The sequence below is a fragment of the Vidua macroura genome, chromosome 1, assembly GCF_024509145.1.
Source record: "Vidua macroura isolate BioBank_ID:100142 chromosome 1, ASM2450914v1, whole genome shotgun sequence".
Classification (NCBI taxonomy): domain Eukaryota; kingdom Metazoa; phylum Chordata; class Aves; order Passeriformes; family Viduidae; genus Vidua; species Vidua macroura.
Genome location: NC_071571.1, coordinates 141,092,501 through 141,113,702, shown reverse-complemented (window position 1 = coordinate 141,113,702; position 21,202 = coordinate 141,092,501). Strand labels below are relative to the sequence as shown.

At 40.2% G+C, this 21,202-nt stretch overlaps 1 protein-coding gene across 4 annotated transcripts in view; it reads right to left on the bottom strand.

Annotated features, from left to right (window-relative positions):
• Positions 1 to 21,202, bottom strand: part of COL14A1 (collagen type XIV alpha 1 chain) — a 112,281-nt gene extending 91,079 nt beyond the window's left edge. For 2 of the 4 annotated variants that reach the window (XM_053993911.1, XM_053993990.1), the window contains exons 1-5: positions 20,853 to 21,200; positions 17,479 to 17,600; positions 11,784 to 11,900; positions 10,575 to 10,718; positions 7,414 to 7,500 (exon numbers count right to left, since the gene is read on the bottom strand). In XM_053993911.1, coding sequence (XP_053849886.1) covers positions 7,414 to 7,500; positions 10,575 to 10,718; positions 11,784 to 11,900; positions 17,479 to 17,566 — 436 coding nt within the window. In that variant the 5' untranslated portion in view covers positions 17,567 to 17,600; positions 20,853 to 21,200. Of the gene's footprint in view, positions 1 to 7,413; positions 7,501 to 10,574; positions 10,719 to 11,783; positions 11,901 to 17,478; positions 17,601 to 20,852 lie in introns of all 4 variants that reach the window. The other 2 variants (XM_053994064.1, XM_053993828.1) reach the window with 2 other exon arrangements.

Genomic DNA, 21,202 nt, shown 5'->3' with positions numbered 1-21,202 from the left:
ACTGTCTAGTAATACTTACTGAAGCATCTGACATTAACTAAACAGACAAGTTAATAAATTAGATAATTAGTGTCTTCTGCTGAATAGTACCTTAATACACCTCTCTGTGGATTTTTCCTACCCTACTTAAACAGTGCCATTCAACAGCTATAAAAGTACAAATGTCAAAGCTGATTTGCATCAAATGTATAGGAATGTTGAAAGAAGAATGCAAATCAGTATATTTTCTAAGCTTACCACACCTCTCATTTCTATCACTATTGGAAGACTGATTCCACCTCACTCCAAGAACAAGAAACCTCCGACAATTATACCATAGCATTTTGAGGAAGGATATGCCTTTTGCATTGTCTGATAGGTGCACTGAACTGAATGAAAAACACATTATGAAAAAAAAAAATTCAGAAACATCTACATTGAAAGATTGCAGAAGTAATGCAAATAATAATACCATAATAATGTACAACACATTAGGAAGTTCAAAAAAAATCATCAAAAACTACCCCACCACAAAACATAATAACTTTGGATATGTCTACACAATTTTTACAGGCAACTGAGCACTGGCAGATCACACTCACCCAAAAGAAACTGGAGACATACTTATTACTACTTAGCAGGTAGGTATCACTTGACAGATGGCTTCAGGCCTCTTTCCAGAACACTTTATGATACTAAACCCTGAAAGTACTAAAAACTCAAAATTTAGTACAGTATAACCAAAATCTCTTCTCTGTGCATCACTGAGTAGTGAAGAAAAAAAAGAGAGTAGAAACAGCATGAGTCAGAGGTCGCTGTCACTAAATGAGCAGCTATTCTTCATTGTATTTATAACTTGTATATGTATATATCTGTGTAAATAATCACAATCATAATAATAATATCAGTTATAATGCTAAATTCATTAAAGATCACTAATAATATTAAATTCTTTCAAAGGAAACCTTTGTTTCTCCTCACAGGTAATTTTTACCTCTTCTCCAAAAACTTTTAATTTAAGTTAATATACAATGCAGTTCTACTGATCAAGACACATGAAGTCACTATTCACTGTTATTAACATTAGTTCAGGTTATATTACTTACATACAGATAATGTAACCTGACATCTGCACCTGATGCCAAGGTATGGCATTACACAGCTCATTATATAGAGCTTCTGCTTTTCTACCTCTAAAGCCCACTATGATTTTTATGCTGTTTTTCACTCACCCACCACCTAAATTTTCCATTGCCAGGTTGTCCATTCTATTCTCAGACAATAGATTAGTTATAAATTCTCTGTCCTAAATTTCTACCTTCTTGTCCCAGTCTTCCACAATGTGGAAACTCAGATCTAGGTTTTATTGTCAATCAATTTCTCCTAGAGCTTCCTCTATTTTCCGTTTGGGCAAGGAGCTGGGTGGCAGCATCCATTTCCTCAGAGCTTTCAGTTGGCTCCCCACCAGCCCAGAGAGCTCAGCTAATGTTCCAGCTCCAGTTTTGCTCCTAGCATATGGTAAAGGTGACTCTCATCAGAAAGAGGCACTTAAGGGATTAAAAAAGCTGCAGCTCCCCCAGGTATTTTAACTCAGCACCACATCACTGGATTTTCATAGAAATCAGTTATAAAAACACTCCTGCCCCTAGTGGACTTGGTCTGGGGTGAAACACAATTTTGATTCTGGAAGGCTGAACAAACTGCAGTGTTGTGTGCTGTGCAGTGAAGATCCCTGACCTCCCTAACCAGTCATACTTACTGTATGACTCTATTACATGCATTTTACAATGAGAAAGCAACTAACATTGTGATACACAAATCGCAGATTCTATGGGAGCTTATTTCTCATTGTTTGAATGTCTACAGACTGTGTAAGGCTTATCCTGCAACACCTGATTCAGAAGAAAAATCTGACCCATACATGCTTTATGCTGTTCTAAACCATCTTGATTTGAGAACTGCATAAGGGAATTTCCAAACAGTACAGGTTAAAGACTGTGTAAATTCTTTAGTCTAGTAAAGCACTAATGGAGCACCTTTGGATTTGGGTGTTTGTGGCCAGGTTTGGCAGGAGGGAGGCTGCAGGGGTGGCCTTTTTGAAAAGAGGCCAAGTGTCCATGGACAGGTGGTGGCACTTCTGGGAAAACATTTAAGAAAGGGAAAAAAAATGAAGTTAGAAAGAGTGAGAAACAGTAGAGAGAACCCCAAGGTCAGAGGAGAGTGTGCTCCGTGGCAGAGCAGATATTCTCTGCAGCCTGCAGATGATATTCATGGAGAAGAGAGGTATGAGAAAAAAGGAATGGAAGAGGGAGACCACTGATCATGCCCTGATCATAATCTCTCATCACCCCTTTTGCACCACTTGCTTCCTCTTTGAAAGGACTTGGACCAAGTGTAACTTGCAGTGATAACAAGTGAGGAGGAAAGGAGTCTGGGAGGAGGTCAAGCTGAGCCTGGGAAAATGGAATGTTTGTCTCTTTTGTTTCCCACTACCCACATTAGCAAATTTTTAAACTGGCAGTAAATTAAGTAAATCTTCCCCCACTTGACTCTGTTTGCCTACCATGGTAACTGGTAAGCAGTCTCCCTGTCTTTATCTCAGCCTATGAACTCTTTCATTCCCGTTCTTCCTTTTTTCTCTCCCATCCTGCGGGGGAGAGGAATGAGCAAGCAGCTAGGTGGGAGTTTGGCTGCAAGCCTACACTAAGGCACCACACCTCTCAACTAAAAATCCCCAATCGAATCAACAGGAATGCAGATAAAACTGGCCTCAGTGTTTTGTTGTTTATATTGAAATGGGTAGTTAAACCCAGTTCAGATACATGGAGAAATATTCTGCAGAAAAAGATATAGTCTTATATTTGCCAGAGGATATAGTCAAAGCACTGATTCTCCCCTCCCCAAAGGGATTTGATTAGAGAATCAGTCATAGAAACACTCTGAGAAACTGTAAAACATCTGAGAAGGCACAGAATGTATTAACCCCTGTCACTGTACAGAAAAGAGCTTTGTACATGAGGGAGCTGGAGAGAAGCCAGGGTACAAGCACTCAAATATCAGTGTGTGCTGAAAGAAGCTGCATCTGTGAGCTTTTTCTCAACAGACAGAAAGAGAAAAGGCTTCTGACATTATTAATATGAGTGTGCACAGCAGTGATAAATCACTAAGCTGAAAAATGACAGATTTTCAAAATTAAAGAAAGGAGATTCAAAACTTGAAAGTGGTCATGCAGAAGAATTGCAGAAAGTTCCTGGAAATCAGACATTAAGCCTGAATTAATTTAGCACCATGACATTACTGGATATACACAGGAGGTTTGCTTGTGATAAGAGCACAGTACTTACAGCAGAAAAGGAGTAAATCTTTTTAAGCTATTTGAATGAATAGGACAGAATACATGGAAAATTTTAATCTAGGTTGCTGAAGCTGCTTTACTACCAAGCCATACAAGCTGTTGACAGACTTCTATAAAGACAGAGGAAAACCCTCACAACAATTTAATTTAAGAACAGAAGAAGAAAGATTGAAAGAAAGAAGATGATTTGGGAGTTTAGAAAAGGAATTTAGACCTCTGAGCACTACTCAGAGCCTTAGACAGTTGGTAAATAAATAGTGGTCAGTACTACATAAACAGCATAAACAGTCCTCCAAACCACAGATGAAAATAAGAGTGAAATGCTCTGGAACTACCTAGAATCATGAGTACAGGTATTTACATGTTGCATTTGTTAGCAAAGAGATGGTTTCTAGGAGCAGAAGGGTTATGCTGAAATCTTTGTCCCATTGAAATTGAAAGAAAATTCTGGGGTTTATTGTGTGACCCTGAAGTTGGTATATTAGCTAAGTATTTATAAACAACAGGTTCGTACAATAATGTAGTTCCTTTCAGGGAAAACAGCAGGATACATGACTTATCATAATGCACAAACTGGAGCTTGTAATATTGAGAGAGTTCTTACTCTTTTTTGTACTCATTGACAAGTACATTGATGTGCTTTATTAGTTTTGCCCCAAAGCAATGATTTTGGATTTTCTGGTTTAGTAATGCCAATAAACATCATTCTGTAAAAAAACGGTGCAGATGTTCACAGAAGGCACCTCTTTATATCAAAACTGGACACTAATAACTGGGGAATTATGCTTCTCCTTCACTCAAGACAAGAGCAGAAGCCACAACCACTGACAACCGTAGCCTGGACAATGGTTGTTTTTAGTTTGGGTTATGGGCAAAGATTGCTCTTGTTCTCAGGTGAGATATTCTTCTACCTAACTCAACCTGGCTGTCATCATAAAATATTTTTAAAAGTTTATACAAACAGATTAATAACACCCTCAATAAGTTCACAGGCAACACCAAGCTGGGAATGAGTGTTGATCTGCGGGAGAGTAGGAGAGCTCTGCAGAGGGATCTGGACAGGCTGGATCAGTGGCCCAAGGTCAGTGGTGTGAGGTTCAACAAGGTCAAGTGCTGGATCCTGCACTTGGGTCACAACAACCCCATGCAGTCCTACAGGCTGGGGGACAGTGGCTGGAAAGGTGCCCTTGGAAAAGGACCTGGGGGGTGCTGGTCAACTGGGACTGAACATGAGCCAGTGTGTGCCCAGGTGGCCAAGAAGGCCAATGGCATCCTGGCCTGGATCAGATACAGTGTGGCCAGCAGGACCTGGGCAAGGATTGTCCCCCTGTACTCAGCACTGGTGAGGCCACACCTTGAATGCTGTGTCCAATTCTGGTCCCCTCACTACAAGAAGGACATTGAGAGGCTGGAGCAAATCCAGAGAAGGGCAACGGAGCTGGGGAAGGGTCTGGAGCACAAGTCTGATGAGGAGCAGCTGAGGGAGCTGGGGTGTTTAGCCTGCAGAAAAGGAGGCCCAGGGGAGACCTTACCACTCTCTACAACTCATTGGAAGGAGGCTGTACTCAGGTGGGGGTCAGTCTCTTCTACCAAGTAACAAGTGACAGGACAAGAACAAACAGCCTCAGGTTGAACCAGGGGAGATTCAGATTGGATATTATGAAAAATTTAATCATGGTGAGAGAGGGTAAACATTGGAACAGGCTGCCCAGGGAACTGGTGCCATCACCATCCATGGAAGTGTTCAACAACTGAATGGATGTGGCACTTCATGAGATGATTTTGTGGACATGGTGGTATTAGGTCAAATTTATGATCTTGCATGTTTTTTCCAACCTTAATAATTTTATGATTCTAATAATTTCTTCTGTAGTGTTAACTCCCAACGTTCTAGCCAACTTGACCAAAGATACAAACACAGACACAGAATGTATCGGGGTTGCTATTAAATCCATCTAATTTAGCCATACACTAAATGGTTATGAAACCAATTAACTGCTGGCCTGAATTCATTTCGTTGTACTCAAATAATTTCCTGTCAAACATCTGCAGAGGATCAAGTTATTATTCATGGGTTTGCTATAAAATTTTGCACTTATTTCTTTAATCCATTTCTTTCAGACTATTCCTTATTTCTTTGATTCTATTTCAATTTGAGGTGGAACGGTCTTTATATATTAAACTAGGAAAGTTTTGATACCATTACTGTCTGTGTATCCATTCCGAATTCACTTCTACCCCAGCTACACATTTTTTGCTGATGCTGTTATTTTTGCCCAATGTTTTCAGTTGGAATCTTACCCTATTCCCGCTGAAATCATTTAGTTGCAATCACCATCACTTTGAATAATCATTGTACTGTGCAAAGCAGAGAAATATGCAATAGTTAGACTAGAGGAAAAAGGTCTGTTACTTTACAATATATAGCTGAGTTGGAAATAGGGCTAAACAAATTCAAGAATGCATAAAAATTAGCATATTTTTTCTTTATGATCAGGTTTTCTGATCGAGAAGTTTGTAAGTTTTGCCCTAGTTTTAAATGCATACCTCAGTTTTCTAGTAAAACCTGCTACAGTAAGTATAAGGCAATATCTTTTCACAAGTGCTGGATGGAGATGTATTTTGTCCTGTTACAAACTCCCCTGATACAACTGAAGAAGCTCAGATGAGTAAAAAGTAGTGTAGGGATGAGAAAGGTGACTAAAGACTTCAAAAGTAAACATGAATACTAAAAAGGGAGAGACTGCAGATCCAAGCTCCTCTCGCCAATTGTAGTTTTGCCCTTACTCCATGAAAGAAGCATAAATTCTCTCCCGCCATCTGGCAGACACATTCCTCTGTCTGTATTTAATCAACATTTTCCAAGTACAGGCCCAGTTTTCTCTCCTTCAACTTTTATCAATTGTCCTTCATTAAGAAAGCAAATCACATTTTCCTTCTTGGTTCTGTAATTTCTTCCAGCTCAGCCTTCCTCTAGACATGATGTAGGAAAATCACCTATCCACTACCCTGTCATGCACTAGCAGGTACAACTTGTCTCTTTAGTGTTGCAAGCACTAGCTAAAATTCTTCCAATGCACCCAATGGAATCCAAGGGTGCTTTGGTTTGAGAAATGCTGTATGGAAACAAACTTGCTTAGTGTTAATAAATACAACATGACACAAAAATGTGTGGTAAGAATAAAAACCCACCAAAGAAAAATTCCTGTGGGCTTCAAGGAGCTTTGGGTGAGGTCTTTGACACTTGCATTACTGGAGACAGATTTATAAGGAAGGGGAAAATGGGATCCTTGAAACTGTCCTGTTTATTCACAGAGAGACTATTTAAGGTCATACCAAGTTCTTCTTGTTCTATATACCATAAATAACCACTGAAGGGAATAATTACTGTTGGGGTTTATAAAGAAGATGCTCTTTGAATTTTAAAATAACAGGAAATAGAGCTGTATATTAAGCTTAAAATAGATTTTCATCCATACTAGACAAACTTCTCATGGCAAGCAGAATCACATTTCACCAGAAGACTGGCTCCTTGCAACAGGACAAAATTAATTCCTTTTATTTCCCCTCCCTCAAAATGTTTCAAATGTTTTCATATATACAACCTACACTAGGACAGACTTATCAAGTTATTATGTAGCTAATTACACAATAGTATTAATTTGACTTTAGGTGAGAATTAATACTGCCAGTCTGTCTTACAGCCAAGCTAAGAAGAAGTTTTTACAAACACACACACCTGCATGAATCTTCCACTACTCAAAGTGCACCCAGTGGAAAAGTACAAGCAGCATTTAATAACTTTATTATCTAAAATTATTTTTTAATAATGTTTATCTATTAATGATGGCATTTAGGACTTTATAAAAAAAAGCAAAGCAAACCACAGAAATAAAAGCAATACCTTTGTAGCAACTCTCCAATATTTCTGAAAATACTGTTTTTTCCCCCTCTTTAATTTAACCCTGGGAACCAGATTTAAAGTACTGACTTACAGAAAATCTCTCCAGTGGCCAAGATAAATAAAGAAGCTGATTATATTCAGAATATCACATAAGTCATATGTGTTATGATCTGACCTTCTGGAGCTGGTTTACTCGCATTTGTTTTTTCTGGATCCTTCACCTTGGATTTACTTGTGTCTTTTCTTCTCTCTATGTCTTTAACTGTAAAGTAAGGGGGAAAATCAATTAATCTAGGAACAACACAGTTAGAAGCATGTAATTTTCTTCTTCCTGGTAAAGTAAGTGTGCAGAGCATCTGAAGGTATGTTTAGGTAATGAGTTACTGTTTCTGTGTTTTCCCTCCCTCCCTTTGCATTTATTATTTTTATGGATCTTTCCCCATTCTATCATCATTAAAGCTCTCAAAACTGACTCTCTTCACACAGGAGAGTCCAAATAGTGACATCAGCACCTAAGCCCATGCAGACAAGATCCCACACTGGAAATGTAGTCTAGAAAATTGGCAAAGCTAGCTGGGGAAAGTCCAGCATTGCAAAGTTCCACTCCAAGTCAGTCAACACAAAAGCACATAAGCCAGCTGTTACATTGTCCTCTTTACAGAATCAGCTTAGATCCTGGGCCCAAATCTGTAGTCAGGGCACCAAATACTCCCAGGAGTGCAAGGTTGCTCCAGAGCTGAGACTTTGACAGTTTCCTGTTCCACAAGTGAGTGGGATACCTCCCTTACTATATCTCAAATCTCTCACAACAGCCAAGCAGAACCCAATTTGATTAGCAATTCTTAATATTACATTAGTAGCCAGTAGTGCTCTACTAATAGTCTGAAATGTTCTGACAAAGTCATTGCTAAAGTCACGTATTGGGAAGAAAAAGCCCTTCCAGAATTTTCTTGGAATGCTAATTGGTATCCACACTCCATCTGTCTGCAACAGCCAGGAAAAGCTTAAAACAATGAAGCTGAGAATATCTTCCACAGAAAAATAAAATTCTACTCCAGTTACACTTCTTAGTTTATGTAAAATTGGATTATGACTGCCATTCATCCAAGCAGGCACTGATCCTCAGCCAGGACCAAAGTCTCTCTGTGCTACATCATTCAAAAAAACACTGTGAGGGCATGAAAGGAGGTTATCTGTCTCTGGACTGTGTAAGAGAGTGCAAATATCCTGTTGTACATTAGTGGAACCAAAGTCAAATGGACTTCACTAATTTACCCAATAGTATGTGGAATATCTGAATCAACCAGGAGTGTTCCAAGTTCCAATCCAAAATCCAACCACAAGACTAAGTTCTAAGGAAGACAATTGAGCTGACAAACATCTGAATGTGATTTTCTCAGTATGACAACCCTTCACAGAACCTACAGTGCTCACACTCCAGCTACAGAGATGAGAACAAAAAACCTGAAACTTTGACTTCTCTTCTTACTAAGAGAGCACATGTGACTGTGTAGCACCTCCACCTTTAACAAACAATTGTGTAACTGATTTGGGAGCAAATTCATGTTCACAAGCTTGCTGAGGAGACAGCTTTTACCAAAACAGATCTTGGTTATTAGCTGGGTTACAGATAATGCTACAACACCAGGTCTTAGTCAGAAGTCTGCGTTTAATCCTTAACTGAACAAGACTCTGACAAAAACAAGAGGTGAAATAACAGAATAAAATGGGCCAAAAGGGATGCTCCTGCTTATCCTTCTAGGAGCATTCCTTTGAAGAAAGTCCAAGAGCAAAGCCAATTAGCTGGCCTCCTCTAATGCTTGTGCTATTGAGGGGCAAGTCTCTAGAGAAAATGGTACAAAAGTCTGAAAGTGTTCAAAGGAGACAAGTCGGTCACATCCTGACAGAGATTTCTGGATTTAGGAACTGTCAAAATTCTAACCACATAGGAAGAGACAAGACAGCAGTTTTACTCTAATATTTACACAAATATTTTATCTAGCATGTGATTTTTACATCTTCATTTTTAAAGGAAAAAAATCCCCATTGGTTCATTAAACACTATGTATTAGAATAAGAATGTATACCTCACTATATAAAGAGAGATACTCTTTTGACAATAAAATTTTATTGTAAGCTTGACAATTCTTAGTACATCAGTTACAACTCCACAGCATTAAAACCATACTTCCAATGCACTAAACCAGATGATAGTCTCAAAACTCTTTATTTTTTCATCTCAAGAATTAGTGGCCGCATGTCAGAGTACAAGCGGAAAAAAAAAAACCCTATAATACAGGAGATCAAAAAAAGGATTTGTATATATGCTGTATCTGTATTCTTTACTTATGAAAGGCATCATGCTTTTAAATGAAACTCCAGCCTTAAGTGCAGCAAAGAGAGTATACTAAATAGAACATAATCCCCATATTCTTAAATTGAGTTGCCAGCTCTACTTTTCGTAAATGCCATTTCAAAACCAGCTACACCTAATATTATAGAATTTGCTGTAGCCTTCTGTGGGCTTGTCTTCAATCCTAAAGTAATCTGTAGTTTTGTGGGTTTCCTAACCAGGACAGAACTAAAGGTAGTAAATACACAGTTGTTGTGGTGAAACGCTAGAAGGACTTGGATACACACCACATCAAGCAGTCAGCATATTTTATCTTGTGCTGGTTTTAAGAGAAAGATAGTTTAGCAAAAACAATGAGGAAAATTTAGGGTCAGAGAATTCATCAGGCTTTCAACTGTACTCCTACACTGCCACATTATTAACCAAATCTCCACTAATCATATTTGACACGTTAAACATGAAGATCAAGATTAATCAGATAGGATGTGTATGCATCACTATGATATAGACATTAAGAGCATGTCTTGATCATATAAAAAATTACATTTGTAAACATATTTGACCACTGAAGACCACTAAGAAATCAGCCTTTCAAACTACTGAACTAGCATCCAATTGCCAGTTGGCACAACTATAACATTGCTTTAATAAAAAGGAAATTTTTAAAGCATCAGAACATAGCATTTTATTTCTACTCACTGAAGATTCTTTCCATGAAATACCAGCTAATTTCCTAATGAAACGAGGAAGAAAGGGATGCCAACCCAATGGAAACAAAGAGCCCAATGCAAGAACATACTATGAAATTAATTCAGGCGTCCACCTATACTTACACCAGTTAAAATACATGGTTTTGATTTTCCTTCCACCACAGAAAAAAAGTGGTTTTCCATCATTCCTCTTTGTGTAAGATTTGTTACCATTTCAGAAGTTACATTAAATATCTGATACATTCTGTATGTCAGCCATAAAGAGACACTTACTTCTGAACTGGCCTTGTGCTGGCTTACTCTCCTTGTCTTCACTGAATGCAATGATCTGAAGGGCATAATTTTGATCTGGAATGAGACCTTGAATAATTGCTTTGGTTGCAGTATTTTGAAGAATTAATTGATTTGTTTTTCCACCTATAGGAGAAAAGACAAAGAAAAAAATCCAACAAATACATAACTTTGTTTGCTTTTCTTACAGTACAGTAAACATAATGACTTAAAAATACCTCAAGCTCTACCATGACCTAAGCATTCCCACTTTTCCCACTTGTGGAACTACCCATACAGCCAGGCCAGAGAACATCCCAGAAAAGCAAGAAGATAGGCAGTCTAACCAGTTTTCTTAAACAGAAAAACTCTTAAGATCAGCCTTTGTATCTGGGCCTCATGAAACAGCCATGGTATCCAGCAAAATCATTAAGAAAAAGAGAAACAATTTCCAAAAATCTGTCAAATTTGGTATCATACCAACAGGCTTTCCCTCTGTGATTGGCTGCCAGTTCAGACCCTGTCATACCCACATCACCTCTGAATATTTGCTTTGACAACATTCTTTGGGCTAGGAAATTCTCATGTATAAATACAAATATTTAACCTTTCTATGTCCATTTACATATAAAGATTGCACGCCAATATATAAAGAGATGTATTTTAGCTGTATGTTAAAACTGTTTCTGTATCTAAAATTAATTTTAAATGCACAGAAGTAGGACCTTTATAGCTCTATACAGCCACTTTGTTGTCTACCTTTTCAAGTTTTCATTCAAAAAACTTTTAAAGATTACTTGTTTTGTACTTAATTATTTTCTGGACAGCTCACTAAGGGATAAGGGACAAGGAGATCCACCTTAAAGGTTGACTGAATTAGGATTCCAATACTTTCCCTTGAATAATTCCTAGACTTCCTTACACCCCACTGGAAGAAAGGTAAAGACAGATGATCAATGACAATTCCCAAAGACTACACATGAAGCATAACTAGCATTGACCCACCTCTGCTACCTCAAGCATTCAATTCCCATTTTCTGTGCCTGACCACCCTCTAGTGAAATCAATCTCTTCTGTTGACCAGCCAGTATTTCATTACCCAAAGCTTGCTCACAATTTCTTCATTGTGGAAGATGACACTAAACTCTGAAAACCTTTTATGCCCTAGGAAGACAGTTCTTTCACCTTAAAAGAGAACATACAGACTTTTACCTGAACTTGGAGTGACAAGAAGTTTATATCCAGTGAATTGCCCTTTGGGGGCTTTCCAAGATATCTGTACACTGTCAGGACTCACTACACTATATCTTAGTCTTGTTGGTGGGGACACTGCAAGTTCAGAAAGAAAACAACATTTTAAATTCAAATAAACACTAACAAATTTTAAACAAACAAAAAATAAACACATATAGGAAGACAACCCAAAATTTTAATGGTAAAGGATGCAAGTTATTTAAAATGTCACATACAGTTTATTAGTTTGTAAAATGACATCCCCAAGTGCACTACTTCCCTCAGACAGACCTTTTATTTCTCTCTTTACAAAACAAACTAAACAACCTAACAGCAGAGGACAAAGACAAACAATGTTAGATGTTAAGACACTAGTTTAGCAGGCAAAGCTGGTAATAAAAATGCTCTTTGTTAATATATGGGAATTAAAATTGCTCTCTTGCTTACACTAACAATATGCATGACCTACACTCCCTTATCACTCATTACTATGGGCATTTCCCCACATTTAATGTCACCCAGGGCCAAATTTTCAAATCTTTATGAGGAGAGAATAACAAAGAGAAAAGACAGGCAAAGGGAACATCAGCTGCCCAATTTGCAAACCTGGCTAAAACAGCACAAAGCTTTGCAGCTGCAAACACTGCTTCAGTCTCATCAAGAATAGCAGGCATACACAGGCCAGTCAAGACTTAGGGGCAGTCTGGATGGTAAGTAAAATTTGGCTTCTATTTCTATGGTGCCATCACCTAGGTTTCAAACTGAAGCAGCAGGTGAAATGAATAAAAGCATAAAATGATTGAAAAAGAGGTGATATATCAGTGAAGAACTCACACAAGAACAAATGGAAAAACTGCCCCATGTTGTTGCCACACTATCAGCAACTTTGTGTCTCTGCGCAAAAAGGAGTTTCTCACAGTTTTGCATCCCACTGCTCAGTCAAACTCCACTGATGCTGGACCACACTCTACAAAACCTTTCCACTCTGCTTTGGGGAGGCACATCCCTTCTTCACTGCAGAACTTCAGCAGAGCACCTGGCAGTGCAGCCTGGGGTATCCAAGGCTGTCAACAAGGGGAAATCTTCATACATTTGAATAGAAATTGACTCACAGACAAACTGATCTACAGGGAAAGGCAGCCAGGGAAGCTACTTAGAGGCTGAATGACAGAAGGGCCAGAAAACCTTTGACACCTCCAACCTTACTCCTCCTCTTCCCATTGTCTCCACAGCCCCCTGAAGAGTCTCCTTCATTTTCCAAACCCTTGGTGCCTTCACCACTAATCTTACGGTTTCTGTTAGTAAGTCTAAGAAATCAAAGAAATTAATCTGAAGCAGGCAAGTGGCAATTTCTTCTCCCCAGGGCTAAGATTGCTCTTAATTGACTAGGCTCATGCCCACAGTTTGTGGGTCCTTTAGATAATAAACCAACAGTCTCATGATATTTCTGAGATTTGGGGATTACAGCACACAGAGCACCTGAATCAACAGGCAGAATGTGCTGGCCAACAATTTCTGGCCTCTCCATTTGACCTGCTACAGCCAATGCAGCTCTGGCACCAGCAGCAGCCAAAGACCTGTCCTGAACAAATAACTTTTTCCTACATGCTACTTTTTCCAGGAGCTAGGGGGAAGAAAGAAGGAAAAAGGCAGGCTGTAGTTTTTTGATATTCGGGGGTGCATGTTTTTTTCATGTCATCTACTATTAAATACATTTTGGATCTTAGAAGGAAGAATCTCGAGGTTTAATACAAGAGACATGTTCCCTTGCATCCAGTCTCTCATTCCCTAAGTGGCAGTTTTGTCAGACCAAGGGCAGGCTCTGCAGTTCTCTTCCTTGAGGGACTTAACACCAGAACACAGAAATGTGAGTACATAAGTACCAAGAACAGCTTATCAACACCTATGCATTCTCAAAGATCTCAGAGAGCAAGCGCAAGAAGAGAGGCAAGGGGACAGGAACAGCAGGCAGCAGATGAACTCTACACACTCAAAGCTGTTCTGATTGGCAGCACTGGGCTCACACCCAACCCAAGCATTTCCTTAGTTGTTGGGCACAATCTTGTCAGACTTCATCTTCAGCCTGTCACCTCCCTGAAGTTTAGAAAGAAAGAGGCTGCGAGCAAGATCATGTGCAGGAATCGCTGCAAATACAACATCAGCTCTTTGAAAATTTGGCCCTCATACTGCAAAATGTTTTGCTAGGCAGGTTTCTGCAAGAACATTCAGCATGCTATAATTGTAAAAACATGACAGAGACTATGGCAAAAAGTTTTTAAAGCCAAGTAGACTATAATTATGCATTACAGCTTTTATTTCATTCTCAAGATTCATTGTGTCTTTGAGCTATACATAAATCACAATAAATTGGTGCTGAATGAACAAGAGTGACAAATCATACCTAGAAGTTTGCAAAAATACAATTTTTTTTATTATTTTGCCTCAGGAATAGAAAATACATTTTTAAATAATGGTTGCATGCAAGTGTGAAGATGTTGCAAATTTTGCTGGGATTAAGTAGTAAATTCATATGGGGATTAAGAAGCAGAGCAGAGAGCAACAAAGTAACATCAAAGACTGACCAAAAAAACTCCAATCATGTCTTAGAATTTCAGAGCTCACTTTGTCTGCCATCTTCCTTTCCCATCATTTCTTTCCATCCTACTTTCAACTTTATGACAGTTTATGAAATCACCTTCTAACAAAGAAGCATAGTTCTGCCCTAAATGCTATTAGCCATCACCAAAACAGATAAATATATGAGCCCAAAAAAAAACAATCACAGACCTTACAAGCAAAGAAGGACACAATCACCAGAAGTTTTTCTGTATACTACAGAGTTACAATGTGAAAGACTAGAAAAGTTGTGCCAGAATAGTCTTTACATAACCAGTAAATTTTCACTGGGTTCTTTTTGTATCAAAAGCAGCAGTGCAGTGGAAGGGACATTCCCACACAGCAATAAACCATAAGAAAGAAAATAATTATTCACTAGGCAGGTAATTAACTGAGTCTTAGTTGTGCAAAGACTAATGTTCTGGCATAGAAAAGTACATATAGCTAAGGAAGTTAAAAATCTAGCACTCAAACAGACAACAAAATATTGATGGGTATTACTACGCATTCACCAACCTGAAGAGGATATCTTTATTTCTTTGGGCCTTTATTGTCTGTGGAACAAAATCTCACTTCTTGCAGAAAGGGAAAAAAATCAATCCAAGCTGAGTCAGTTAACTGATAAAAATCAGTAGCTAGATCTCGTTAAGTGGTTTTACAGGAATGCAAAAGATAATGTCTGTCAGCAACATTAGAGCAGTCACCCAAAAGAAAACTGACAAGTTCAAGACTTTGGTTTATGCCACCAGGTAAATTAGCACTCCAAACACATAACTCTTATGGACAACTAGGGAAAGAAAGTTTTCAATTCTTATTGAAAAGGAAAAATACAATAAATTGCTTATGGACAGTTCTCCAAGATATCCAGTAGTCTAAATTTGCATACTAACTAAATATTGTGGCTTTCAATTTACTGTTGTCATAAGAATTGAATAAGTTAATATGCACTGCAATTACAGCACTAACGCATACAAATTATTGCTACACAAAGAAAAGTTTCCATTTTGAAATACAGAAAAACTCTCAAAGCGAGTTACTTTATGGATAAATGAAAAATTCTCAAATGTTTTTCTTGCCCAGAACTATTTTCATGTACTATATAAGAACATAAGTAGACAAAAGCTGTTATTTATACATTATATTGAATGGGGAAGAAACAGCAGTGCTGAAAAAATAATTGCTGTTGAGTCAAAAGCAAACAGCACTATGTGGTTTATAAGGCAGTGAGATACAACCACATAGCTCCTCTGAAGAGATAATTTGTAGATTCAGGCATGTTGGCTTCAGTCTCACAAACATATTCTCCTTTCCAAGAAGTCACATTACACACCTTTACATAAGCATCTTTGCCAAAGGAAGGAAACACAAGCTGGAACTAATGCCAGCTCTTCCTACATGTTGGCAGAGTGTACAGTTGATTAAAACAGACAAACAAACAGTATTAAAATGTAAATAGTTTGCCAGCTGCTTGAAGAGCTTACTTCAAGAGGTGGCAACCTTGAGAAAAGAAAGAATTTGAGAAACCTTTTATTACTTTTAGTGTACCAAGAGATATTTTTTTTTCTATGAACATGGAATAGAGACTTCATATCACCTAATTCAATAGAATAACAGTCATGTTGGGCTAAGGCAGTGGTCCACTTAGCTTAATATCACACTGCTGACAGCATTCCATAGCTGATGCTCGCTGAAAGAGTCTAAGAACAAGGAAAGTATTGTTCTTTATTCATCAAGTACACCAACTCTAGCTTCTGCTAGTGTGATTACTGTGGAAAAAAACCTCCCTGACCTTCATTTCATTGTATTGGTATTAAAGGGAGAACACTCTCCAGCTATAACTGATGGAATCAAAGCTTTTAAAAAGTGGGGAAGAATATAGCTTTCCAAGATCAAGGAATTTAGCAAAACTTTCTGGAGATGGATCTCAATCCCCAAACCTGTTTTGCAAATCTTAACCATATGTATTAGGACTGAAATACAGAGAAAAGACTAACCATATGCTATGCTTTATTGGCTCATTAAGTCACAAACATTCTGGACCTAATTTCTGACCAGAATGATGCACTCAACATTGGGAACATACATTTATTGATTCACCTCACATCACCAACATCATATATTACAGCTTACATGAATCCCTAAGTTCTGGGAGAAGCTTGCAAAATGCTCACAGATTTCTAAACATCCAAGAAGGTATGCTTCCCCAGCATACCATTGAGTGCCACGCAGACTGGACAACACTTTTACTTGCACTATGAGGATTTTGAAAGCCTCACTTTGCCAATAGTTTCCAAATGTGCTCATGAATAATACATTATACAAAATTCTTTAAAAGACCCCAGGATCCAATTCTGCTCCTGGTTATGCCCATGCAAACTCATATCAAAGGGATTACATAAATCTAAAGTTGAGAGAAATACCTTTCTTTAGAAATCATAAAAACTCATTGGTATTCTTTCTCCCTCCTTCCCCAAGCAATAGGATAAATTTTCTCCAGCAGTCAAGCCACTGTCAATACAATCCAACAAGTAAGTAAGCCTAACAATCCCAGCAGTATCCTTTAATACTCACAAAGGAGATTTTCATTTTAAAAGCTGCAGAAGTAGTCTCTGACATTTAACAGATCTGTGCAATATGGAATGATCTAAGCACTACAACAGTTACTATTCCAAAAGAGAAAAAAACATAAATATTCCATACAAGCTTCACATCATAGCTGATCCTTCAAACTTGCTTGATCACGTAGAGGACAGTAAGAGCAATTTCTGATAAGTACTTTCATGTAAATAGGAGTAAAAACATGTTGTGTATAATTCATTTTGAGACACATGAATTTGCACAAATATTTATGCTATTTGAGATACTGGGTTCAAAGAGCACACATGAAGATGTAATTCTACTTCCACCTGCTCCCCAAGCTCAGCAGCAAAATTCCTGCTTCCTTTCAGTATTATTGGATTCACATCCTACTGAGGAGGAAGTAACACTTGCACGTGGAATAAGAAGTCTATTTCTGCACATCAGAGTGAAAAACTCCATCTTCTTATTTGTGACTTACCTTGACCCTGGACATCACTGATGAAAAAAGCTGTGACAGCTAGGAAAGCCAAGAGAAAACAGCTCTGTATCTCGTATCGGCACAGCATCTTCTTCCCCTCAATGCACACAGTATCAGCAGGACTGAAAACACATGGAACAAAAAGACTTACTAAACAGGCAAAGAGAAGGCATCCACTTTAATGAAAATTGTGAGGAAAAACTGGATTTGATTAAAACAAACAAAAAATCCCCAAGCAAACAAAACAAACAAACAAGGAATTTACCACATACATCAGTGGAGACAAATTTTCCTGGCAGCAGTTTTATGAACAAAGCACATTTTACCTGAAAGAGATAAAGAACCCCACTTGGGCTACTCAACAGTTTTGAAAACTTGGCCTACAGAAAAAGAACTGTATAGTCTTTGCTAATCATACACAAGAATTGGAAATAGAGTAGGCTATAGATAATAAAAAAGTACAACATGTATTTCTATACAATCCAGTTTTGTAAGAACCTTAACAAGATATCTGTGGCAAAGAACTCTGAAGCTTTTTTAAAAAGGCAGGACTTTGTTCTGAAGGAACTCACATCCACTTCCCATTGTCCATTTTCCTTTTTCTACTTTATTCAGCTTATCCTGTGCTGTCTGTTGTACTGTCTGCACCTACAGTAGGTAGTATCATGGTCAAAACCATTTACACTAACTTAACTACTTAGGAGAAATCAACGCTTTAGAATGCAGCAGTATATGAACACTAAAGGTAGTCCTAGGTGAACTAGATGAGTTACAGGAAATAATTCTGGTTCCAATGAGCAAGTTTCAGAATGAGCAATTTACCTGACCACAGAAGTTAGCTTAAAAACAGTACCAATCTCAAGATACATCAACAAGTGCCTAGCACCATACTTATAAAGATTTCTCTTTCACTCAAATTTACTGCACTAGTTTTAGTCAAATTTCTGGGCCAAGAAGAAGATTTTTTGCTATCCTTGCCTGTTAAAATTCTACAGGAGAAACAAATTAAGATAATTAATAGTAGATTCCTTGCGGTCAGCAAAGAGGATTTGAAGGTTTACTTGGGTAAATTTTGGTTTATGTATTTCCTGTTTTGCAGGTTTCTCACATTTATCTCCTCTGTCATTTTCTCTAAGACACCATCATTGTATTTGCCTTCCATGTTTTCCTTGAAGACACATGGCAAGTGGTTCATCCACTATCTAATATGAAAAGCAGACTGGAATACCTCAATCATTATTAAACAGAAGAGGGTAAGACCTACATCTCCTTCTCTCTCTGAGTATTTGCAACCTGCAAATAGCTGTCCCAATAGGTCTTCTATAGCCCTATAGTTGGTAGGTCTACTGTCACAAATACCAGTCATGAATGCTTGATATGACTCCTAGAAACATACAGGAGAAATATATACATTGTAAATTCCACCTCCAAAGGAGGTTATCAAAGTTTTAACCATATTATCAACAATTTTCACATTACTTAAGCATATATTTTCAATCCATATCTCATAGTATAAAATTCTCAAGACACAGGAAAATACCTAGATCACAAATCAAAGATGTGCACCAGGAACTTATATATTGCCATGTAGAGTTCTTAGACCCATCCTCCAGATAGAATTCAGAAACCTCTGCAAAGTTCCCGAGTTTCCTACTACAAGAGCCAAAGTGTCAAACACCCAAGGACCAAAGTCAGCAGACAGTTGCCTAGTGACAGGCAATAGGAAGAACCGAGAGCATCTCAAAACAGGCTCAAATCCACCTCTTGTGTATCTCATGATGGGTGCTGATGTTTCTCTCCTTACTCAGGAATACAACCTGGATCAAGTAAATACAGACTCTTCAAACAACAGCAAGCAACTCATATTTCCAGGCAGTTACCACTGATGATGTGTGGATTCCCTCCCATAATAACCCAGACATTAAAATATTCATTTACAGTGATGGCTAAATTCCCCATCTGCTACATTTGATATAAACCCTCCTCCAAAGCAAGAGCTATAAATACTAACTGACTGATAATCCTGTGTTAGAAACATTCTCTACTGCTGCTTTTAGAGAAAAGCCAGAGAAATTAGATTTATTGGAATAGCCATAACTGGCGCTGGATCAACTACACACAAGTTCACCTCTACAATGATCCGCACGTCAGGGTTCACTTAACCAGGAAAAGAAACCCCGTCTGCAGCCACCTTGTGGCTAACATCGTGTGGGACTAAACACAAATATCCTATTCCTTCTGCTTTTTATATATTTCACCTTTTAGTAAGTATGTGGTAAATGAGTTATCTGCCAGACTAGCGCTAGGAGCAGACACCAAGCAATCCAAGAACCCTGCCATGAGGTGAGCCCCGATCCCCGGAGCATCTCCCCAGCTGGGCTCCAGGACTCCTGGCACGGACCTGGCGACAGGGCACCTTCTCCTGAGGGAAGGACGCACCGTCGAGAGCTCCCAGCGGGACAAACGCGGCACACACCTTCGTGCTCCGCACTGTCCCGGCTCCGCGCACCCAGCCCAGGGGAGGAGGCTGAGCCTCTGAACCTGCCCTGGCGCAGTCCCCGGGACGGGCAGGTCAGTCGGGGTTTTTCCCCCGTCTCGGTTTCTCGTTGCGGAGCGGCGCGGCCGCGCTGCCCGAGAACACGCTCACGGCTGACGTCCCGCTGGGCCAAGCCGGAGCGCGACCTGCCCCGGCCCCGCAGAGGGAGCCGGCGGAGGGGACCGGGACCGCGCTCTCCCGCTCGGTCTCCACAGCCCCGCAGCCCGGCCCCAGCCTGCCAGGGGGCCGCGGCTCACAATCTCTGCTCCTGACCCCCGACTCCTCTTCGGGGGCCGGAGAGCACCCAGCACCCCACCACCAGCACCCAGCCCCAATGAAGGGAGGAGCTGAGGCGGGGAATGGAGCCCGTGAGAGCCAGGGGCTGCCGGCAGGGAGCGGAGACGAGGCAGGGACGCGCTCGCCAGCCCGGGCAGCTCCGCGAAGAAAGCGCCGTGCGGGGCCGGGGCGGAGCGACTGCCCCGAGCGACACAGAGCGGCACCGAGGAAGCGAGGGAGGGAGGGAGGGATGGAGGAGGCACCCGCGGCGGGACTCGGGCAGCCACACCAACAGTGAGACTGATTGGGTTTTAATTACTATCAGCTATCAAAGTAAGGCCTTGGCAGGGAGTTTTCTAAAGGGCTTTCCCCGTCCTAGCCTGAGCTCGCCACCTTCCACTCCTCCATCTCCTCCTCCTTCGCCCCGTTCTCCCCCCAGAGCTCCGGTCCTGCCGCCGCGGAGGTGGCCGGGCAGGTTGATGGGAAGCGCTCCGGTCCTGCCTCGACCCCCCGCCCGCCTGGCCCCTGCCCTCGAGGGGGACGAAGCGCAGCGCACACCGACCTGTGCGGGCATCAGCCGGGGAGCGGCCGGCGGGGAGCGGCCGCTCCTTTTCACGCGGGGCTGCGGGTGCTGAGCCGGCTGCGGGAGAGCCGCTTCTCTCTCCGCTGGCCGCTCCGCATCTGATAAGGCAAAAGGGTAGAGAAAGGAGGCGGGCAATTATAGAGCAGAAGGTGGAAAGAAGGGGGGGAGAGAAGAGGCATAAACGATGCCTGAGATCCCACCCTCCGCCCCCGAGCCCGACCCCCGCGGCGGGGGCGCGGCCAGGTGCGCGGAAGGCGTTCCACGGGCAGGTGCTGGGCTTGCCAGTGTCCTCGGTATTCTGAGTTTGCTATCTGTTAACTCATTTTCCT